The sequence below is a fragment of the Podarcis vaucheri genome (assembly GCF_965113315.1).
Source record: "Podarcis vaucheri genome assembly, chromosome: 3".
Classification (NCBI taxonomy): domain Eukaryota; kingdom Metazoa; phylum Chordata; class Lepidosauria; order Squamata; family Lacertidae; genus Podarcis; species Podarcis vaucheri.
Genome location: NC_138761.1, coordinates 123,036,002 through 123,056,781, shown reverse-complemented (window position 1 = coordinate 123,056,781; position 20,780 = coordinate 123,036,002). Strand labels below are relative to the sequence as shown.

The 20,780-nt window shown below is 43.6% G+C and overlaps 2 protein-coding genes and 1 long non-coding RNA gene across 5 annotated transcripts in view; 1 reads left to right on the top strand and 2 right to left on the bottom strand.

The window, feature by feature from the left end:
* Positions 1–20,780, bottom strand: part of LOC309528859 — a 414,370-nt gene that overhangs the window by 92,997 nt on the left and 300,593 nt on the right. The gene's annotated exons all lie outside the window — the stretch shown is intronic.
* Positions 1,577–19,557, bottom strand: LOC309528812 (N(4)-(Beta-N-acetylglucosaminyl)-L-asparaginase-like). Of its 2 annotated transcripts, XM_082216508.1 has the most exons (10): positions 19,377–19,557; positions 13,758–13,896; positions 13,374–13,530; positions 12,014–12,059; positions 8,484–8,522; positions 7,914–8,002; positions 5,767–5,782; positions 3,709–3,776; positions 2,166–2,270; positions 1,577–1,916 (listed from the first exon to the last, which is right to left on the bottom strand). In XM_082216508.1, the coding sequence occupies exons 1-10, from the start codon at positions 19,486–19,488 to the stop codon at positions 1,824–1,826; spliced, it is 864 nt and encodes a 287-aa protein (XP_082072634.1). In that variant the 5' UTR covers positions 19,489–19,557; the 3' UTR covers positions 1,577–1,823. The 2 variants fall into 2 exon arrangements, with proteins under 2 accessions (XP_082072634.1, XP_082072635.1); XM_082216509.1 differs by lacking the exon at positions 13,758–13,896 and having other exon boundaries at positions 13,374–13,507; positions 19,377–19,504.
* ACTR2 (actin related protein 2) overlaps positions 19,630–20,780 on the top strand; it is a 30,874-nt gene continuing 29,723 nt past the window's right edge. For both annotated transcript variants that reach the window (XM_082216456.1, XM_082216455.1), the window contains exon 1: positions 19,630–19,761. In XM_082216456.1, the coding sequence (XP_082072582.1) occupies positions 19,714–19,761 (48 nt within the window). In that variant the 5' untranslated portion in view covers positions 19,630–19,713. The remainder of the gene's footprint in view (positions 19,762–20,780) is intronic.

The window sequence follows — 20,780 nt, the reverse complement described above, 5'->3', positions numbered from 1 at the left end:
GAATTCTACTGTAAGCCAATCAGGTTGTGGATTCACTTATATCTGGAGCATGATTGGGTGGTTCCTGCCAACCAATCATACTGCTGCATTGTTCTAGGACCAATCAGACTGCTGCAGTTTGGATCCTATTCAACTCAGTACATAACAATTTCACTTCAGAACTAGGTCTAGAACTCGTTTAAAGTTGTGCCATTGAGGATATGTCAATGCTCTAGAGTAGTACAAGGTGTGGCACCAACATGTTCTTCCCCAGTGCTGCGTATTATGACAAAATGACCCCTGGGGTCCCTTCCAACTCTACAGTTCTTTGAGTCTACGAAGAGGTGTCACAAGATGTATGCTGCTCCAACAGCTATTACTTTACTTATTACTTTAATAAGGCATGGTTATTGCAGATTTGCTACAGAATGTTATACGTTTTGCCTACCACGGCAATTGACTGCCTCCAATGTGGCAGGACTATCAGTGCTAGTACCAAAGGTCGAAAATATGCACTGATTTGCGCAACTTCTGTGAAATCAGCAGCACACAGAACTTTGTCACTGTGATGTACAGAAGGAACAGTTATCAGTAATAAAATATTGCTGTTTCTGCTCTATGCATCCCAGAGCGACTTTTATTTTCAAAAAAAGCCTGAACAAAGCATGTATAACTTAAAGCATGTATAGTTTTATTGAAAAGGCTTTCCCTTAATAAATACAGCGCTAGCTTTCATTTACTCCCGAGAGTGAACCTGTGATGTCTGTATGTAATATGGAAATATGGCATTTTTTGCAGTTTTTTTTTGCATTTTTAATTAATATTAGACACAAGAGAGCATTATACATTTGCAAAAATACTCTCAGGGAAACACAGTATAAGCATATTATGAAAGGTTTCTTTTTTAAAAAAGCAGAACTCCACCCCCCCTTAATATATCTATGGTCTTACCATCTTCTTCCATGAGTGGAGCTATTGTGGCTAGTTTCCAAATGCCACCTCATAACTGAAGCTGCTGTTTGTCCTAGGAGAAAAGCTGTCATTGGTGTTAATGGCAGTTTTCTTCCTGGAATGAACAGCAGCTGAGGGTGGGTGTGATTTCGTAATGATCACAGCAGAGGGGAGAAAGAGTTAAAATCCTCCTCTCAGTTCAAGGTCTTTATTCTCTCTCACACACAGTGTCAATGGTGGGAGGCAGCAGCTGGGGAATCGCCAGGGGAACACAGCTCAGAGCCTGGAGGAGATGGCTGAGAACCTGGAGATTGGTCGTGGGACAACAATGAGTGATCAGAGGGAGAAGAGGGGCAAACCTGGGAGGAGGTGTCAGAAGCTGAAGAGATAACAGGGTTTAGTGAGCAAGAAGAGGCTGTGGCAGAGAGCAGTCCAGAAGCAGGAGAAGCGGGGTGGGTGTGTCAAGAGGCAGACAGCCATGGAGTCTCCCCCTCCTGCTCTGAAAAAGCCACTGAGTCTCCTCCCCTCTGCCCTGGTCTCCCAGAACACCCTGAGCAGCCCTTGTTTTCTCTAATAAAGTGTTAACTTCATGTACTTTGTGTGGGTTATTGCTGGCTGGCCCCCTGGCATACATGGTATAAAGATGAACAGTAACTGCACATTTTAATGTACTGTCCAGCTTGGCCGTAACAAATCACAGTTTCTTGATTAGGTATAGGCTGAAGCTCTCATATACCCATAGTTCAGACCTTCTGAAGAAAAGTCTCAATTTAGATTCCCCTCCCCAATATTTTACACAAGAAAATGAAACGTCACAAGATAAAGGTGGATGTGACTCTGAACCTGGGCGCAAGAGGTGCAGAATAATTTTTTCTTTGATCCTGTCAAAGTTGTTAGCATTGTTGCATCAATTGCTCTACAGAGTCCTTCCCCTGAGACCAGATGCAGTATGGGAATGGCATTGACGAAGCAGCTCCAACTTCTCCCTAAACATTAGAAATCCACAAGGGGAAAAAAGATGAATAAATTAGGATTCATTAATATCCTATTCGATTTGCCTCAATTATTATTGCAGCAACTCCCATCCTACCATTTTGTCCCTGTTTAGTCACAATCTAGGCTAGCTTGCTACATTATCCCATATGTAGGATACACGATGAAAGGTAAATAGGAACATAAGTTATCATAGCTATGAGCAACCAAGAAAACGCGGGGAAACACTTGTCTTTGCGTACCTTCATATTCATTGCAATTATTCCAAGTTCAAACATATTTTCCTTTCCTGTTCGCTGGAGGATATCCTGGACAACAGTCTGGCATGCATCCATGGGAGACAAGCCCTGAAAGGCAAACAAAACCTAAAACAAGTTTCTTTCGCCACTCATTTCTATTCTGTGTATCTAAGGAAGTTTTTAATTCCTGCCCTCTCAATGCTGCTTACATTGACCAACAGACCGAGATGTAAAAGCAGATGCACATTGCTCTTCATTTTATCTGTTTATACATTAAATCACACAGTACACTGCAAGGCATAATTTGGACTGTTCAACAGAGGGCAACGCAAGGATTACAACTCTGCAGAAAATGCCACAAGGACATTCTGTGGCAATTTCAGTGATCAGGAGCATGTGCCAGGATTTATTTGTGCAAGAAGAATTCTTATATTAGAACTCAAATCCTTATCTCAGAATTGTGCTGCCTATCAATGGATTGCCACCACCTCTAACAAATCGGTGAAACGTATCTAGTCCCGCTATGATTGGTTTGCAGGACTGGTCTCACAAGGGTCCGTAAGAAAGTGGTCTAGTGAAACAGAACTTCCTAACAGAGCCTCGCTTTCTTGTATTAAGAGGGCTGGGTAAAAGTTTTAACAGGGCTGGCAAGCTTCCATGAACAGACAAGGGACAGAATGTTTTACATATAAAGTGCTAGAGTCTAGCCTGCACCCTCTTCAGCACTCTGTCCTCAACTTTAACTGGTTAACTTTGACTACAGTGGTACGTCAGGTTACATATGCTTCAGGTTACATACGCTTCAGGTTACAGACTCCACTAACCCAGAAATAGTGCTTCAGGTTAAGAACTTTGCTTCAGGATGAGAACAGAAATCAGGCTCCGGCGGCGCAGCGGCAGCAGGAGGCCCCATTAGCTAAAGTGGTGCTTCAGGTTAAGAATAGTTTCAGGTTAAGTACAGACCTCTGGAACGAATTAAGTACTTAACCTGAGGTATCACTGTACTGATGTTTTCAGCTTCTGCCTACCATTTGGCCTATCTTTCTGCTCTTTTCAATCACCTATGTCAGAGGTATGTTCCTTGAAAGGGACTGCTGCCACAAACAATTCCTTTAGAGAGTCTACACCACCCTCTTCTCTAGCAGGAGGCTTCAATCATTTCTAGTCAACACATTATGGTTGAAAACCACTTCCCTTGCCCTTACTAGCTAGTCTAGGGGTAGGCAAACTAAGGCCCGGGGCCGGATCCGGCCATATCGCCTTCTAAATGCAGCCCGTGGACGGTCCAGAAATCAGCGTGTTTTTACATGAGTAGAATGTGTGCTTTTATTTAAAATGCACCTCTGGGTTATTTGTGGGGCATAGGAATTTGTTCACCCCCCCCATATAGTCCAGCCCACCACATGGTCTGAGGGACGGTGGACCACCCACGGCTACAAAAGTTTGCTGACCCCTGAGCTAGTCTCTCTTCCTCTCCTCTCTCCCAGTGATGCTCTTAATGATAGTGCTTCAAAGTAGGCATGCGTGAAACCCACTGATGACATACCTGTTTCATTAACAGGGCTGCATGAAAACAAGGACAGAAACACATAATCTTGTCTCCATCACCAGTAGCTGATGGGTTAAAAAAAGATTTACTTGTGAATAAGTGTTCTGTGTTAACTTCTGGAAATAAGAAAACAGAATTGCAATGCATCTATATACAAATCACTCTTCTATCATACATTGTTAGAGTAGGACAATGTTGTCTGGTTTCAGTGGATAATACCAACAGAGAAACACTTTGACTAGACTGTTCCCAAAGTATATTTTCTTGTACTCTCTGTATCGTCTTGGATTTAGTAGCTTGTACAGTGGTACCTCAGGTTACATACGCTACAGGTTGCATACACTTCAGGTTACAGACTCCGCTAACCCAGAAATAATGTTTCAGGTTAAGAACTTTGCTTCAGGGTGAGAACAGAAATCGTGCTCTGGCAGCGTGGCGGCAGCAGGAGGCCCCATTAGCTAAACTGGTGCTTCAGGTTAAGAACAGTTTCAGGTTAAGTATGGACCTCTGGAACGAATTCAGTACTTAACCTGAGGTACCACTGTATCACAATGGCAAAAATCGCCTCCAGTCAGATAAATTTTACAAAACCTGTGTTGTTTTCCACCCCATGCTTTTAGGAAATAGAGACTGAGACTGCAATCCAAGGCAAACAGGTAGAAGCAACAGTAACTATAATGAGGCTTACTTCTGAGTAAACTAGAATAGGATTGCACTGTAAGGCTGCACACCTACACACACTATGGTGAACGCAATGGTGCTTATACTGTAGCAGAGACATACAGGATTGCAATGTAAAAGGTTTATGTGACACTGTGGTTGATGAGTAATTTTGGTGGGCTAGCAACACTCAGCTATGAAACTCACAGGCCAGTCACTCACTCTCAGCCTAACTGACCTCACAGCCTTATTGTGAGGATAAAATGGGGAGGAGGACTCCTATGTAAACCACCTTGAAGTCCTTGAGGGAAAGTGGGATATAAATGTAATAAATAACAACAGATAACATTTGCAATTATGGCTGAGATACTTTTTTTTGCAATAAACGTTTGTACATGATCCTTATTCATCCCTCAAAACGCTTTAGGTGAATGTTTATTTCTAAGAACTAAAAAGCCAAACAGTTCTTAGCAGTTATCCAGGCAGCTTGGAAACAGGTGTGGCAGTTTTGCTAAGCCCTTGCTAGAGCAACAGAAAATACTAGCATTAGCATAACAAGGTTAGTGCAAGAAATTAGGATAGGTGTTTTAAAAAAAATTAAAAGGAAAGAGGCTACAGGGTACAGTATTCCTATTTTAATTAGCCAAGGTATGAAATTGTAACAACAGGCTATGTGCAGGGGAACCAATAAACCTACATATTTCATGTCTCTCCCTCTTTTTTTGGAGGGGAGGACTAATGTTTCCTGTGTTTATCGGCAGATATCGCTGAAATAATGATTTCTTCAACATCCCAGTTTCCTTTTGCCTGACTTCAAGGGCACGACAAAGCTACAGGAAACTGCCTTGCACAGACTATGAACGGGCAAATCTGTCCATTTTGGTTTCTCCGTTTCTTATTTTTCTAATCTGAAATTCAGTTCTCAACATTTCCAAATCGGTTTGCAATGGGTTTTTTTCCTTAAAAAAGTCCTCATACTTGCATACTTGCAAACTAGTTTTCCCTAATATAATGCGATGCCATGCATGCATACATACATACATACACATTATATGCACACTTTAGATGTATTTTATAATATAGGTAAAAGTAAAGGTACCCCTGACCATTAGGTCCAGTCACGGATGACTCTGGGGTTGTGGTGCTCAACATGAGCTCAGCAAAACAGAATCTTGATCTGGGAAGCAGGAAGATGGCCTGAAGTGTTTAGAACCCTTTAAAATTGAAAAGTGGACAATTAAACTACCGGCAGGATAAACTCTAAAAGAACCTGGAGTAAAAATTAACATCAAGGACGTTAACTGGTTCATGGGAGATTTCAGCTCTAGATATGCATGGATGCATTTAAACATAAACAGGTATGCAAATCTTTTAATTATCACTACTAATACATACCTACTGCAGCTCCTACCTAGAAAGAAAGAAAGATATTACTTTGGAAGTGGCATGATCTGGATTAATTATTCTCAGAGCCATAAAGAAATTGACAGCACAATTCTAACTCCCGGATCAGCAGGGCTGGGAAAGGTAAGAATTAGGTGGAGGTGTCTCTCCGCTGGCAGACGGGCTCCGCTGCAACAGATGCCCCTGTTGCGCCCACTGAAAGTGTGGGTGGTTAAGAAGCTACTGCCAGCAGTGGCCAGTGTAAGGCACAGAAACAGGGGAGAGCAGGGTAAAGCTACCTCTCTATCCTGTCCAGGCAAGGGCTCCAGACTGGTTACTCCAGTCTGGAGCTGGTATAGCAAAATAATAAGAACAAAAAAATTTCCCCCTTCCACCCTGGTTGCTGTGAGTAGCAGGGCTTTGGATGCAATGGTGGCTCCATTGCTTCCCAACCACATTTAGGGTTGCTATTATTATTATTATTATTATTATTATTATTATTATTATTATTAATCACTCAGCTTGCAGACAGACCTCGACGTTTCAAAAAGGACAAGAGGTTTCCCTGTTGCAAAATGCTGCCTTTTCCGCCATCTTAAAGAGAAGGAACTTTATATAAATAAGATGGGGGGGGGGGACGGGACGCATAAAAGGTTGCAATTAACCAGCATATTCCTTCTGAGCACAATCACAGAATCACAGAATTTGAAATACTTTATTGTCACTTGTACAACTTGTATACAGCGAGATTACATGAGCACCCCCCCACTCAGCTCTCTTAGTCTTAATTTCCCTTGTTTACTGACGCACACCCACCAAAACTGAAAGTCAGTTGCCCTGTTGTTATCTTTCCATTCAGCAGCCTAACAGCCCACGGATAGAAGCTGTTCTTTATCCTGTTGGTACAACTAATCATGCTTCTTTATCTTCTACCCGAGGGCAGGAGATCAAGAAAGTGCCGGCCAGGGTGTGAATCATTCCTGAGAATTTTCCTCACTCTCCTGAGGCGAAGTTCTTCCGCTATTTCATCCAGCGGATTCACGGGACAGCCCATAGTATCTTGTGCTGTATTCACCACCCTCTGTAGGCACTTCCTATCAGATTATGTCAAACCAGCGTACTACACTGTGATGCAGTATGAAAGGACATTTTTTATTGTGGACTGGTAGAAGGAGATCATCAAATGTTGATTGACAACATTGTAGAGTTGGGTCATTCTAGTCCAATCCCTGAAATACAGGAATCCCAACTAAAGCATCCATGCCAGGTGGTCATTCAACCTCTGCTTAAAAACCTCCAAAGAAGGAGATTCCACAACCTCTAGAGAGACACCAGGTGTGTGATCAGAAAAAAAAAGATATTATCACTTCGCTCACAGGGAAAATTCTTTCATCCTTTTTTGTTTGTTCACATTACTCTATTTACATTTATGCAAATTGTGTTCATGGTCTAATGAAACTGAGCAAAAGACAACATGCAAAATGTTCAGAGTGGTTTTGAAACTAACCAGGTGTCACATATTTGTTTTGTTGTCAAGTAAATGCAACTGGCTTCCACTTCTACAAGGTCATCCTTAAAAATGGCAATGGATGGAAACAATTTTGGTTGTTAAGGCTGCAATCCTTTGCACACCTGACCAGAAAGTAAGCCCCAGTGACCACAGCAAGACTTACGTCTCAGTAAAGATGTAAAGGATTGTGTGGCAAGGCTCTTTCCTACCTTGAACTGTTTTCTATACTTGTGTGTTTTTAGTAACTATATTTCTTTAATGAAATATGTATACCGCCCGTCATCCAAAGATCACAGGGCAGTTCACAACATAAAAATACGAAACACATAATAAAATAAAAGCAAAAGAAGCCAATAACCCTTTTTTCCACAGACACATTTAAATGAATAGTAATATTAATCAGCCAAATGCCTGGTTGAAGAGAAACTTCTGAATATTTATGTTTCTATACACTTCTTAATTATAACAAAATGAATATTACTAATTGTTCCAGAGATACCTGTGTGATCACATAACTATTGCTGACAGTGGAGTGGGAAATACTGTTACTACTCAAGTTACTTTTTAGGAGTTTTATGGTTGACTCCTTGTTTCTAAATGCTGTATCCTACTGCCATTCCTATGCTCCATATAATTTATCTTGGCATACCTCTTTATCAGCATACAGCCCACATCCCGGCATCGGAGAATCTCCCACTCTTCCTGGATATTTAAATGGTGCTCCAGAAGTAGAAACCCCTAAACATATTTTTTTTCAAATCAGTAAAATATTGGTAGTTATTCTGATAGCAATAGAAAAATAGTTACATGAGATAGCGGAAATGATGGAGCTAACTGAATCATTATCTTTTATTCACCACAAACACACACCTCACTATCTTTCATGCGTTTGGTTTATATCCTCGGTGAAAAACTGTCAAATGACACAGCTTCTCTGCTAACGAATTCTGCTGTAGTCACTGACTGTGAATGTTACGCAGTGCTAACAATTGTAAGCAAGCTCTATTTTTTTAAGAGTTTGTAAGTCCCCTTTAAATACTAACACAGATGGATGTTTCTCATGACAGATTCTGTTTCCTTCTCCCCTCTAATAAAGCAAGTGTATTATTTCTCTTCCTGTAAATGATGAGAAGACCCACACAGCTAATTAGCAGCAGTTGTATAACATAAGGCAGGGATGAAACTCATTATTTATTTTGTTTATGCTGCTCCCTCTTACCAACTGTTATATTTCCGAAGGAATCCAAGGCAATCAAACCTAATGAAAAGACAAAAATAGAATAATGGAATTAACTTACCAAGCAACACTAGGAATATTGCTTCAAATAACAGTCTCTGTTAGCTATTGAAATTTTTATAATTTCCCCATTTAAAAAAATACAGGAATATTTATCTGAAATTTCCTAGACAACAGAGTGAAACCCTCATTTCATCCCAAGTCTGCTATACTGTCACCTTGCAACTTAGAAAGGACTCTAATAATATGGGTGAGTGCACTGTAGAATTCAATAGAGTGGTACCTCGGGTTAAGAACTTAATTCGTTCCAGAGGTCCGTTCTGAACCTGAAACAGTTCTTAACCTGAGGCATGCTTTCGCTAATGGGGCCTCCTGCTGCCGCTGCACTGCAATTTCTGTTCTTAACCTGGGGCAAAGTTCTTAACCTGGAGCAACCACTTCCTGGTTAGCGGAGTTTGTAACCCGAAGTGTCTGTAACCCGAAGCGTCTGTAACCCGAGGTACCACTGTATTGTTAAAAACCCCCAAGCATGTGGTTATGATATCTGGAACAAAGAGAGATCCAGGTAAAAGACGTATATATTGCATAAATTCTGTACTAGTACACTTGTTAACCAACCCTTCCACTTGGAGAGGGTAGCCATGGGGAACGTGGGGGCAGAGAAGTCTGCTTCTGATGCCCCTGTTACATGCATTAACCCAGAATCATGTTTAACTAGTCTCACTGTGATATGTGATCTTAAAATTATCTGAATATTTTGGATTACTTTGAGATTGTTTATATACGTACATTCAGGCATATTGTACAGGTACTGAGTATCTGCCAGTGTAAACAATTACCATATTTTTTGCTCTATAAGACTCACTTTTTCCCTCCTAAAAAGTAAGGGGAAATGTGTGTGCGTCTTATGGAGTGAATGCAGGCTGCGCAGCTGTCACAGAAGCCAGAACAGCAAGAGGGATTGCTGCTTTCACTGCGCAGCGATCTCTCTTGCTGTTCTGGCTTCTGAGATTCAGAATATTTTTTTTCTTATTTTCCTCCTCCAAAAACTAGGTGCGTCTTGTGGTCTGGTGCGTCTTATAGAGCGAAAAATATGGTAATTGTCATAATTTCTACTGAAACATCATTTCAGACATCACTTTACACCTAGATGTCAAGCAACTGCATTTAGATTATCTTCCATTTTTTATATGCTGCCTAGCACACAATAACTATTTGAGAGGCTAAACCTGGTGCTGTTTTAGAACCAGCAGAAATATCAAACCCAACACCAAATTTCCATGAGTCCTTGATGATTTTTGGGAACATAATAGCAGTTTGTGTTATAGAGCCATCATTATCTGCTCTTTATTGTGCACTACTGCCTCTGGCCAAACCGGACTTGCAAGTGTTTATAAGGCTTTAAGTTGCATTCTGGAAACAGCCAAAACAAGTCTCAATAAATGTGGCACTGCTGAAAAAGAGAGTGCGGTAGTTTTGATGTGATTTCACAGATGCCTATTGGACTGTCTTCATCCCAAGAAAAATGCTGCATTTCTCCCATCCTAAATATGCAGAACACTTTTGGAACAAAGTTATTGTTTTTAAATCTAAAGTATTTATCAATATACAGTTCTTGAGGTCTTTAAAAAGAAAAGTTCAACATCTCCCTGAGAGAAATTTAATAGAATCTTCTGTTTCAATGGAAGACATCAGCGACAAATGAATTGAGAAAGGGTTCCCTGAAAGTTCAAAGTAGCTACAAAAGGAAAACACAGCCTAAGATACTTCTCTTCTCCCACCCCTCCTATTCATTACATTAATAGTGATGACTCTTTCAATCCTAGATCACGACTTGTGCCACATCTTAACAATAAAGGGGAAAGGGTAGCTGTTCCATAGAAATGTTTGTGCGCTGCTAGCTTCACCACTTCTGTTGTGCATATCTAACATGGGGATATGTATGTAAACAGTGAATTTTTTTAAGAAGGTGGAAGATTTACCCTTAAATTAATTTTTAAAACCCTGTGATTCTACCTACTGTACTTGGGAGTGATAAGATTGGAAGGCAACTGCTCACAGTTGTTCTGTCAACTGGATATTTACAATGTCACTTTGAGGCTGAAATCATTTACTCACTTACCTAGGAGTAAGACTCACTGAAATCAATGTGGCTTGTTCTTTTTTCCCTTTTTATGTGGCTTATTCTGAATAGACATGTATAGGATTGCACTATAAGGCTTAGATCCTATCCTAAGCACCCTTAGAGCCAATGTATTTGTGTTGTCTCTCGTAATGGAGATGGTAGGCACAATTGCTAGAGCTGGAATAATTGCCAGGTGATTTTCAATTATTTCAAGGCAGAAATTAAATACCTTTTCCTAGCCACCATTTCCTTTAAATCCAACCTTAACAGTTTTCTTATAGCTTTTATTAAGACATAGCACCCTCTTGAGGCTGAACAAAGAACAGGATGTACAAACCTTTGCAGGATACTGAATAGGGCAACATTTTCTGGAATGGAATGCCCAGTTATGCAATAGGCAAAAGAATTCCTAACCTAGATTTCTGTAGGCCCTCAAGGAAAAAGATCTAGCAACAAGTTCTATTTACTTCCTGTTGGTCCCCTGGCCACTGAAACTGAAGTTATTAGGATGAAGTAGAGAGCATGCTATACTCCATGATCTCAAGGCAGCTCCCTGAATTTTCCAGGCACCATGTCACTTACATTGAAGCTTTCTTGATATTCTATGTGTACTAAAAAGGGGCTACATTTAAACTAGAGATGTATGTCAGGCAGAAAAGAAACCATGCCCATACACACTGTCATCTGAGAAAGACAGTATCTATTTGCTGCAGCCTTCTGCACAGGTTCACGTCTTCATTGAGATAGATGTACAGTGGTGCCCTGCAAGACGAATGCCTCGCAAGACGGAAAACTCGCTAGACGAAAGAGTTTTCCGTTTTGGAGGTGCTTCGCAAAACGAACAAAAATGTCTTGCGAGTTCCTGTGGGGTTCTTTTCCTTTCCCCCCTTTTTCTAAACCGCTAAGCCGCTTATCAGCTGATCCGATAAGCCGCTAAAAGCCGCTAAAAGCAGTTAAAAGCCGCTAATAGCGCTAATCCGTCAATGGGCTTGCTTCGCAAGACGAAAAAAACGCTAGACGAAGAGAATCACAGAACGGATTCTTTTCGTCTTGCGAGGCACCACTGTAGATGCTGCTGTCATGCATGACACACTACATGAAGAACCGCATGCTTGGCTATAAGGAAATGGAATATGTAGGAAATTACCATGCTGGAATCAGCCCATATTGTTTCCAAAACTTAGATTAATTCCTGTATTATTTCAGAAAGTCTGTAAAAGTTGCCAGTTAATACATAAGAATTAATTAACCACAGCATCTTATGTACCTGTAAGTTCTTGGTAGCATAAACATACAACTAGAAAATGGCAAGTTAATGTCTCCACAATTACAAAAAGAAGACCCAGCATGTCCCATAAAAGTGTTCTTTTAAAAAAATATTACTTACCCAATGTATCATGTTTCTTCAAGCTCTTTCCCTTTTCTAAATATTCCTACAGATAAGATAAGACTAGAATGAATTGTGCTATCAAATGCCACCCATTTGTCATGATAGTTCCCCCCCCCAAGTAGAAATCTGTGAAGTAAGCAGAATGTATCTTCTTATGTATAAGTAACATCCAGAAGTTGTATCTGAAACATAGTTTCTTTCAAAGGATTAATCCTAAATTGTATGTGGGTTCAGTGGAAGAAATGGTTGGGCTCTTCTGATCATTCTGTCAGCGCAAGCATTGTCGGCTTGCTAGACAGAACAATCTCCACTCTCCTCCTCCTATGTGCTGTTCCACAGGTTCTCCAAACACCCCAGAGCCAATTTTGGGGGCGGGGGCACACAGGGGGGAAACACTGATGTCATTAGTTGAATTCAATCCTCAATCTTGGGACTATTCTAAGGGCTGGCAACTCACAGCCCATGGCCACTGGCAGGGGTTTTCCAATGCAATAAGAAGCAGCATAATTTCCTAGCTAGTCTCATGCCAGGTGAGATGAGGAAACATTAACTTTAGAAAGGAGAAACAAGCAGAATTTCAATCTATTTTTCTCTCCTTTCCAAGCCACCCATAGCTGATCCTTCCTCAGCAGTCAGCATGAACATATGCCATTGTCCATGCAGTTGTGAAGCACTCTGGCCAACAGAATATCAGTAGTCAGTTAATTTCAATTCTATTTCTGACTACCCGTATTTTTCGCCCCATAGGGCGCACCACCCCATAGGACGCACCTAGATTTGGGGGGGGGGGGAATAAAGAAAAAAAAATTATTTTCCCCCCAGGCGCGGGGGAAGCCCGAGCTTCCCCCAATCCCAGCCCCGAGAACAGCCTGCTATCCGCAAGCCTAGGGAGGCCAGCGGTAAGTCGCGCCGGTCTCCCCAGGCTTCGGAATGCAGGCAGCTCTGCGCAGCCATCGGGAGGCGGGCGTGAAGTGGCGCCGGTCTCCCGAGGGTTGCGCAGAGCTTCCTGAAGCATGGAGAGCGAGAGGGGTCGGTGCGCACCAACCCCTCTCGCTTTCCAGGCTTCAGCGAAAGCCTGCATTCGCCCCATAGGATGCACACACATTTCCCCTTCATTTTTGGAGGGGGAAAAGTGCGTCCTATAGGGCGAAAAATACGGTATCTGATGCATGACATTTTGAAAATGTCACATCGGGTGCCCCCTGTGTTGTTTGAAATGACTTCAAAGAGACTTCTTGATGATTCATGAGAGTCAGGGGTGCTCAGAACATCCGCAAGGATATTTATTCCTAATGTGAATTATTCTACTACTGCATAAATAAACTCACATCACTATTGCTCCAAAGTAGAGTGTTACCTGATAAGCTTCTGTACTCTGCTTACTCATCATACTTTGGTTATCTTCCACAGTGAAGCCTTGGTCCTTTGCAAAAGCCACAGCACCATCCCCAGCCAGAAAACTGTGTGGCGTTTCTTCCATGACCTTACGTGCTACAGCAAGAGGAGTTCCAATTCTTTATCAGCAGAAAGAATATAATTTCAGAAGGGGTTTGTTCCATATATACTTTTAAAGAACTGAGTTCGATGATTAAATGCAATGCTAAAAATTATGAAGAGCTAAACCATTAGGCTCTAAGGAATTAAAAAATATATGTGAAAAAGCATAATTAAAAAATAATAATCTTAGAGTTTTTGGTGCCGGGCTCATGACCTCTGACGCATAGCAAGGTATAATACATACCCATGCAAGGCTGCCACAGCTCCAAAACGCCCAGGTTGTCCTTCCATTATTGCTGCATCACATTGGATTATGCCCTGTTTATTTGGGTAGCCTCCACGTCCTATTACAAAACGTCCTGTTTTCTCATCGTTCTCAATATCTGAAAACATTTTTTTAAAGAAAAAAGTGTTTTAAAGCCTTATATTTCTATAGCTATATCCTTGAGCACATTCAAAGCACATTTTCTTCCTCAAAGATTTCTGGGTACAGTACTGTTGTTAAGGGTTGCTGGGAATTGTAACTTTGTGAGTGGAAAACTACAGCATCCAGAATTCTTTAAAAGGAAAATGTGCCTAAGTTTTCATATTAGCATTTGAAAATTAGCATTCAAAGGTATCCAGTGTGCGACAGTTAACCATTAATGTATGATTGGCAGCATGTGCTTTAATAAGCTAAGTGTTTGTATTTTATTTTTGACCTGGTTGGAAAACAGTATTTTCCATGATGGACCGATATTAATGATAATACATAACTATTGGTTAAAGGACAGTTAGTCCTGAATTCATCTCAGTTACATACAGTGCTTTTTTCTGGGTGTGTACCATTCATACAAAAAGAAGCAATTGTCACAAATACTGCATCCTTTCTATGTGGCATCACCTTTACATGTCTGCCATCTTTACTTTGATCAGCTAGGTGGACAATATTGACATCTTATGTCATTCATCTGCCACTAGATATAGCATGAAACAGTAACCTTTATAAGTAAGGTAAAGGACCTCTGGATGGTTAAGTCCTGTCGAATTCTACTATGTTGAATTCTCATCTCCACTTTCAGGTAGAGGGAGCAGGTGTTTGTCTGCAGACAGCTTTCTGGGTCATGTGGCCAGCAGGACTAAACCACTTCTGGTGCAATGGAATATCATGACGAAAGCCAGAGCACATGGAAATGCTGGTTACCTTTACATAAGTCAGTGTTTCCCAAACTTTTTTGGGCAACGGCACACCTGTTTACTGAAAAAAAATCTCGCGGCACACCACCATTAAAGCCCCGCCCCGTGACGTCAGCGCGCAGCGTCACGCCGGGAGGGACGCACGAAAGTGAAAGTTTTTTCCCTCCCCCTTGCCGGGGAACCTCCAAGCTTTGGGGGTGGGAGGAGGCAGCAGAGCGAGGGACTGAGGGACGGCGGCAACTGAGGCGGCGGCGGCTGTTGTGGTGGTGGCGGCGATAGCGGGCGGAGGAGGGGGCGGCGGCGGGGCTTGAGGAGCCGTCGCTGGGAGTTGCTGCTGCTGTTGTTGCTGCTGCTGCCCGGACATGCCGGCCTCCTCCTCCTCCGCTGTCTCGCGCTCCTCCCTTTTGCACGCGCTGCCCCGCCGCTCGGCACCACCACCGCGGAGCCGCCCCCGGCTCGACGCGGATCCTCGCCGCCGCCGCCTCTCACCGCCCGACTCGCCCGCCTCCCTCCCACGGCACACCAGCCAATGTCTCACGGCACAGTAGTGTGCCGCGGAACACCGGTTGGGAAACACTGACATAAGTTATGTTAGCTACAGCCACAGTACTTTCACTGTTGGTATGCTGGGATATACATTTGGCTGTTTTGTTGTTGCAGAAACTGAGGGGGAGAGGGACCATAGCCGGCGGTTGTTCCCCTAGAAAAATAGGTGCTGGTAACCACCATGAAATTGTTGCAGTAAGTGCCACACTTTTTTAACAACAACAAAAGAGCTGCCGATACTACGTATCCTTGGAAAAAGCACTGCCCATAGCGCACCATTGGGGTAGGCATCTCTCCTATTGCATTGTTTTTTAAATCATGGGTGGGAAGTCTTAAACCCTTTCAGATTGAAGCCTCGAGTCCCAAGCCTTGAGTCTCAAACAAAAGAATTGGACCCTTAATATTTTGTTGTACATATCCAATTTTCTCTCCGCCCATGCTTTACACATAGTCTTTGACAAGTGAGATATCAGTATATCTCTATATCTCTATATGGGCCCACCCTGCTATTCCGATAGTAAATTTTTAAAAGCTGGTTTTGATATTGTTGTAACCCTCAGCGCGTTGAAGGATGGTTAAGAAATCCAATAAATTATAGGATTGCAGTGTGGGAAGGGACCACAAGGGCCATCTAAGTCCAACCCCCTGGGTACCCAACCAGGGCCGGTGCAAGCAATCTTGCTGCCTGAGGCAAAGAGCAAGATGGCACCCTCCCTCAAGGTGTGCACACACACACAAGGTCAGCCCACCTGCCTTTGAACCTTGCTCCAATACACTGGTACCTCTGGTTGCAAACGGGATCTGTTTCGGAGGCCCGTTCGCAATATGAAAAGAGCGCAACCCGTAGCGGCGCGTCTGTGCACACGCGGGTCGCGATTCCCTGTTTCTGCGCATGCGCGTGACATCATTTTGTGCTTGCGAGGGGCGAAACCCGAAAGTAACATGAAGTGGAAGTAACATGTGTTATGACTGTACTACAAAGGACAGCACCTTCTACTGGACCTGAGGGCAGCAGGTTAGTGTGAAAGGTGTGCAGGACGAGGTCCTGAAGCGTTCCCAGCTCTGGACATTCCTTGAACCCCAGCATCTACAGCCTAAGGTCTTAGAGGACAGCACTGATATATAGTGGACATAAGGGAAACTTACGCGGAAATTGGTTTCCAGGTGGAAAAATCAAAGTTAGAAACAGGATTGCTAGAACCCAATGCTAAGATACTTTCAAGAATGTATAATCTGCTGTTGAAATGGAATACTGAGGAAGAAACGGTAAAATCTGCAATGATAAAATGGGCACAAGATATAGGACATAATATTATGTTTGCTGACTGGGAGAAGTTATGGACCACCGGAATTAAATTTACGGCATGTAATGCCCTAAGAGAGAATATTATGAAAATGATGTACATGACCCCAGTCAAGCTCTCAAAAATCTATCACTTGCCCGATAACAAATGTTGGAAATGTAAAGAAACTGAAGGTACATTCTTTCACCTTTGGTGGACATGCCCAAGGATTAAGGCTTTCTGGGAAATTATATATAATGAACTGAAAAAGGTATTTAAATGTACTTTCCCGAAGAAACCAGAGGCCTTTCTCCTAGGCATTGTTGGCCAATTGGTGTCAAAGAAAGATAGAAATTTCTTTATGTATGCTACAGCAGCAGCAAGAATTCTCATTGCAAAGTATTGGAAGACACAAGATCTACCCACCTTGGAAGAATGGCAGATGCAACTAATAGACTATATGGAGATGGCCGAAATGACTGGCAGAATCCGAGACCAGGGAGAAGAGTCGGTGGAAGAAGACTGGAGGAAATTTAAAATTTATTTGCAGAAACACTGTAAAATTTATGAATGTTGATGACATTGAAATGAATTGAAGGGGCTCTAGCAACAAGGTAAAAAGTATGAGGGGATTAATAATAGATAAATTAATAGAATACGAATTTGCTGAACTAAATTTAAAAAGGGATACAAAAATGGGAGACATGAGGAAGTCAGGAAAATAAGTTAACTAAAGTGGGGATAAGAAAGAGGGGATTTTTGTTTTTTTTCTTATATGTGTTTTTTCTTTTTTCTTTTTAGTGTTTAATGTTTGTATTTTTGTATTTGTTTTGTATTTGTTCTTTTTTGTTTTTTCTCTTTAAACTTTTCTATTGATAAAATCTAATAAAATATCATTAAAAAAAAAAGAAACTTACGCGGAAACTTGGGACGCGGGTGGCGCTGTGGGTAAAACCTCAGTGCCTAGGACTTGCTGATCAGAAGGTCGGCGGTTCTAATCCCCGCGACGGGGTGAGCTCCCGTTGCTCAGTCACTGTTCCTGCCAACCTAGCAGTTCGAAAGCACCCCCGGGTGCAAGTAGATAAATAGGGACTGCTTACTAGCGGGAAAGTAAACGGCGTTTCCGTGTGCGGCTCTGGCTCGCCAGAGTAGCTTCGTCACGCTGGCCACGTGACCCGGAAGTGTCTGCGGACAGCGCTGGCTCCCGGCCTCTAGAGTGAGATGAGCGCACAACCCTAGAGTCTGTCAAGACTGGCCCGTACGGGCAGGGGTACCTTTACCTTTAAGGGAAACTTGGTGGAACTGAGAGAAACAGGGCTTTGCCCCAGCCAAAACTCACCAGAACTCAGTTATGGCACCTCTCCGGTGGGCACCATTGCCATTCTAAGAGAACAAGTTAGGTGTTCATGGTGAGCTCTGGCAACTCTTTTCCCAGAAAAATGGCACTGGAGAGAACCAATGTGACACTGTTATGTCTGGATATGAACCCAATAGGAAGGGCACAGAAGGACATACTGCAGGGGATGTTGCTTTGTATGTGAAAGAAGGCGCTGATTTGAGCAAGCTAGAAATCCCAGATAAGGGAGACTCCTCCAAAGAATTATTGTGGGTGCTGATACCTGACTCCAGAAGTAATCTATTAATGGGGACACACTATTGACTTCCTGGAGAAAACTCTCAGGGAGATCTTGTGGTGGAGAATGGGATGGGGGAAGCATCCAAAAGATGTCACAGTAAGGAAAAAAAACTATTGATGCCCCAAAAAACTGTGCGCTAGAACAGCTGGTGAGGGAGCCCAACCAGGGTGACCCTGGACTGGCAGCACCCAGGACCTGGTGCAGGCTTCCTCAACCTCAGCCCTCCAGATCTTTCTGGCCCACAACTCCCATGATCCCTAGCTAGCAGGACCAGTGGTCAAGGATGCTGGGAACTGTAGTCCAAAACATCTCATTTTGGGCAAAAAAAAATGAGAGGCACAAATACAAGATGGGTGACACCTGGCTTGAGAGCAGTACATGTGAAAAGTATCTAGGAGTCTTGGTTGACCACAAACTTGACATGAGCCAACAGTGTGACGCGGCAGCTAAAAAAGCCAATGCAATTCTGGGCTGCATCAATAGGAGTATAGCGTCTAGATCAAGGGAAGTAATAGTGCCACTGTATTCTGCTCTGGTCAGACCTCACCTGGAGTACTGTGTCCAGTTCTGGGCACCACAGTTCAAGAAGGACACTGACAAACTGGAACGTGTCCAGAGGAGGGCAACCAAAATGGTCAAAGGCCTGGAAACGATGCCTTATGAGGAACGGCTAAGGGAGCTGGGCATGTTTAGCCTGGAGAAGAGGAGGTTAAGGGGTGATATGATAGCCATGTTCAAATATATAAAAGGATGTCACATAGAGGAGGGAGAAAGGTTGTTTTCTGCTGCTCCAGAGAAGCGGACACGGAACAATGGATCCAAACTACAAGAAAGAAGATTCCACCTAAACCTTAGGAAGAACTTCCTGACAGTAAGAGCTGTTCGACAGTGGAATTTGCTGCCAAGGAGTGTGGTGGAGTCTCCTCCTTTGGAGGTCTTTAAGCAGAGGCTTGACAACCATATGTCAGGAGTGCTCTGATGGTGTTTCCTGCTTGGCAGGGGGTTGGACTCGATGGCCCTTGTGGTCTCTTCCAACTCTATGATTCTATGATTCTATGGAGGGCCGAAGGCTGGGGATGCCTGATCTACAGCCTGAGGCAGCTGCCTCCCTCTGCCTCATGGGAGGGCTGGCCCGGCACGTCGCCCGTTGCTAGGCAGCGGAAAAGGGGGTTTTTTTGTCGTTGGTTTTTTGACTCCTTCACATTTATGACCCGTCTCTACCTGCCATGGCCTCCTGGAGGCAGTCGGTCGCTAAGCCCCCCTCGAGCAGCAGCTGCCTCATCCTCTCCACGGCCGGGCGCGAAAAGGCCCAGGTTCCCGCAGCGGCTGCCATGGCGACGCCCGAACGCGGGGCGGGGCCTTCGAGGTCTTCGGGAGGCTCTGATTGGGCGGCCGGCGGTCTGTCAGTCACGGCGGGGTCACGGCCGTCGTCTTCCGCCTTCCCGCCTTCCCTTCCGGGTCTGCCTGTGAGGGAAGAGAAAGAGGCCTGGTTGGAGTCGCGGGGAGGAGGCGAAGCTACCCTTCACTTCAGCCGCTCGCTCTCGCGGAAGAAGGAGCCATGGACACGCTGGGCCGGAAAGTGGTCGTCTGCGACAACGGCACCGGGGTGAGGAGGAGCCGCCTCGCTGCCTGGAGCGGCGGCCGCGATTAAGCTCGCCCCCCCCCCCCGATACGAGGGCGGGAAGCGTCAACCGCCTTTCCTCACCTCAGCAGCCTGGAGGGGAAACCCTAGTGGGTGTCTGGCCCGCCGCGGGTGGGAGCGGGGCCTGAGGCGGGGAGGGGGGGTGCGGGGTCTGGGAGGTAAGGCGTTAGCCGGCCCTGCCAAATAATTATACACAGGTAGGTAGTCGTGTTGGTCTGCCGTGGTCCAAACAAAACAAAATAAAAAAATTCCTTCCAGTAGCACCTTAGAGGCCAACTAAGTTATTGGTATGAACTTTCCTGGTGTTATTGGTATGAGCTTTGCATGCACACCAATAACTATCTTAGTTGGTCTCTAAGGTGCTACTGGAAGGATTTTATTTTGTTTCAAATAATTATATACAGTGGTACCTCGGGTTACATACGCTTCAGGTTACATTCGCTTCAGGTTGCAGACTCTGCTAACCCAGAAATAGTGCTTCAGGTTAAGAACTTTGCTTCAGGATGAGAACAGGAATCGTGCTCCGGAGACGAGCCATCTGGCAGCAGGAGGCCCCATTAGCTAAAGTGGTGCTTCAGGTTAAGAACAGTTTCAGGTTAAGAACGGACCTCCGAAACAAATTAAGCACTTAACCCGAGGTACCACTGTAGTTATATACTCTGCGGTTTTCCCCTGAGAAGGACTCAAGGCGGCTTACAGATTAAAAAAGAAGAAGAACATCTCTAAAGCATACAGCGGGGTGGGGAGAGAAACACCGACCACTGAGAAACTATTAAACATCAATGAGCTGCAATCCTTTGAGTCCTTTTGAGGTGCTGGTAGAAGAAGCTAGAATGATCCTTCCTCTTTCTCCTCCCTGGCATAAGTAGCTTTTAACTTGCTGAAGGTGCGCGCGTGCCTAAGTTAAGCATTTCCTCTCATACTGCCACGCTTTCTTTAAACGAATTCTTTCGCTTTTTCTCTGAATTGTTGCATCCCTATCC

Bases quoted from the DNA above. Each gene is read 5' to 3' on its own strand.
- LOC309528812 (XM_082216508.1), bottom strand. From the start codon at position 19,488: ATGGCAGCCGCTGCGGGAACCTGGGCCTTTTCGCGCCCGGCCGTGGAG. The intron at 13,897-19,376 runs GTAGAGACGGGT...AAATGTTTTCAG, and splicing joins CCTCCAGGAGGCCATGGCAG to ATATTGAGAACGATGAGAAA. The intron at 2,271-3,708 runs GTATGTCATCAG...TTTGCCTTTCAG, and splicing joins CAGCCCTGTTAATGAAACAG to GGCTTGTCTCCCATGGATGC.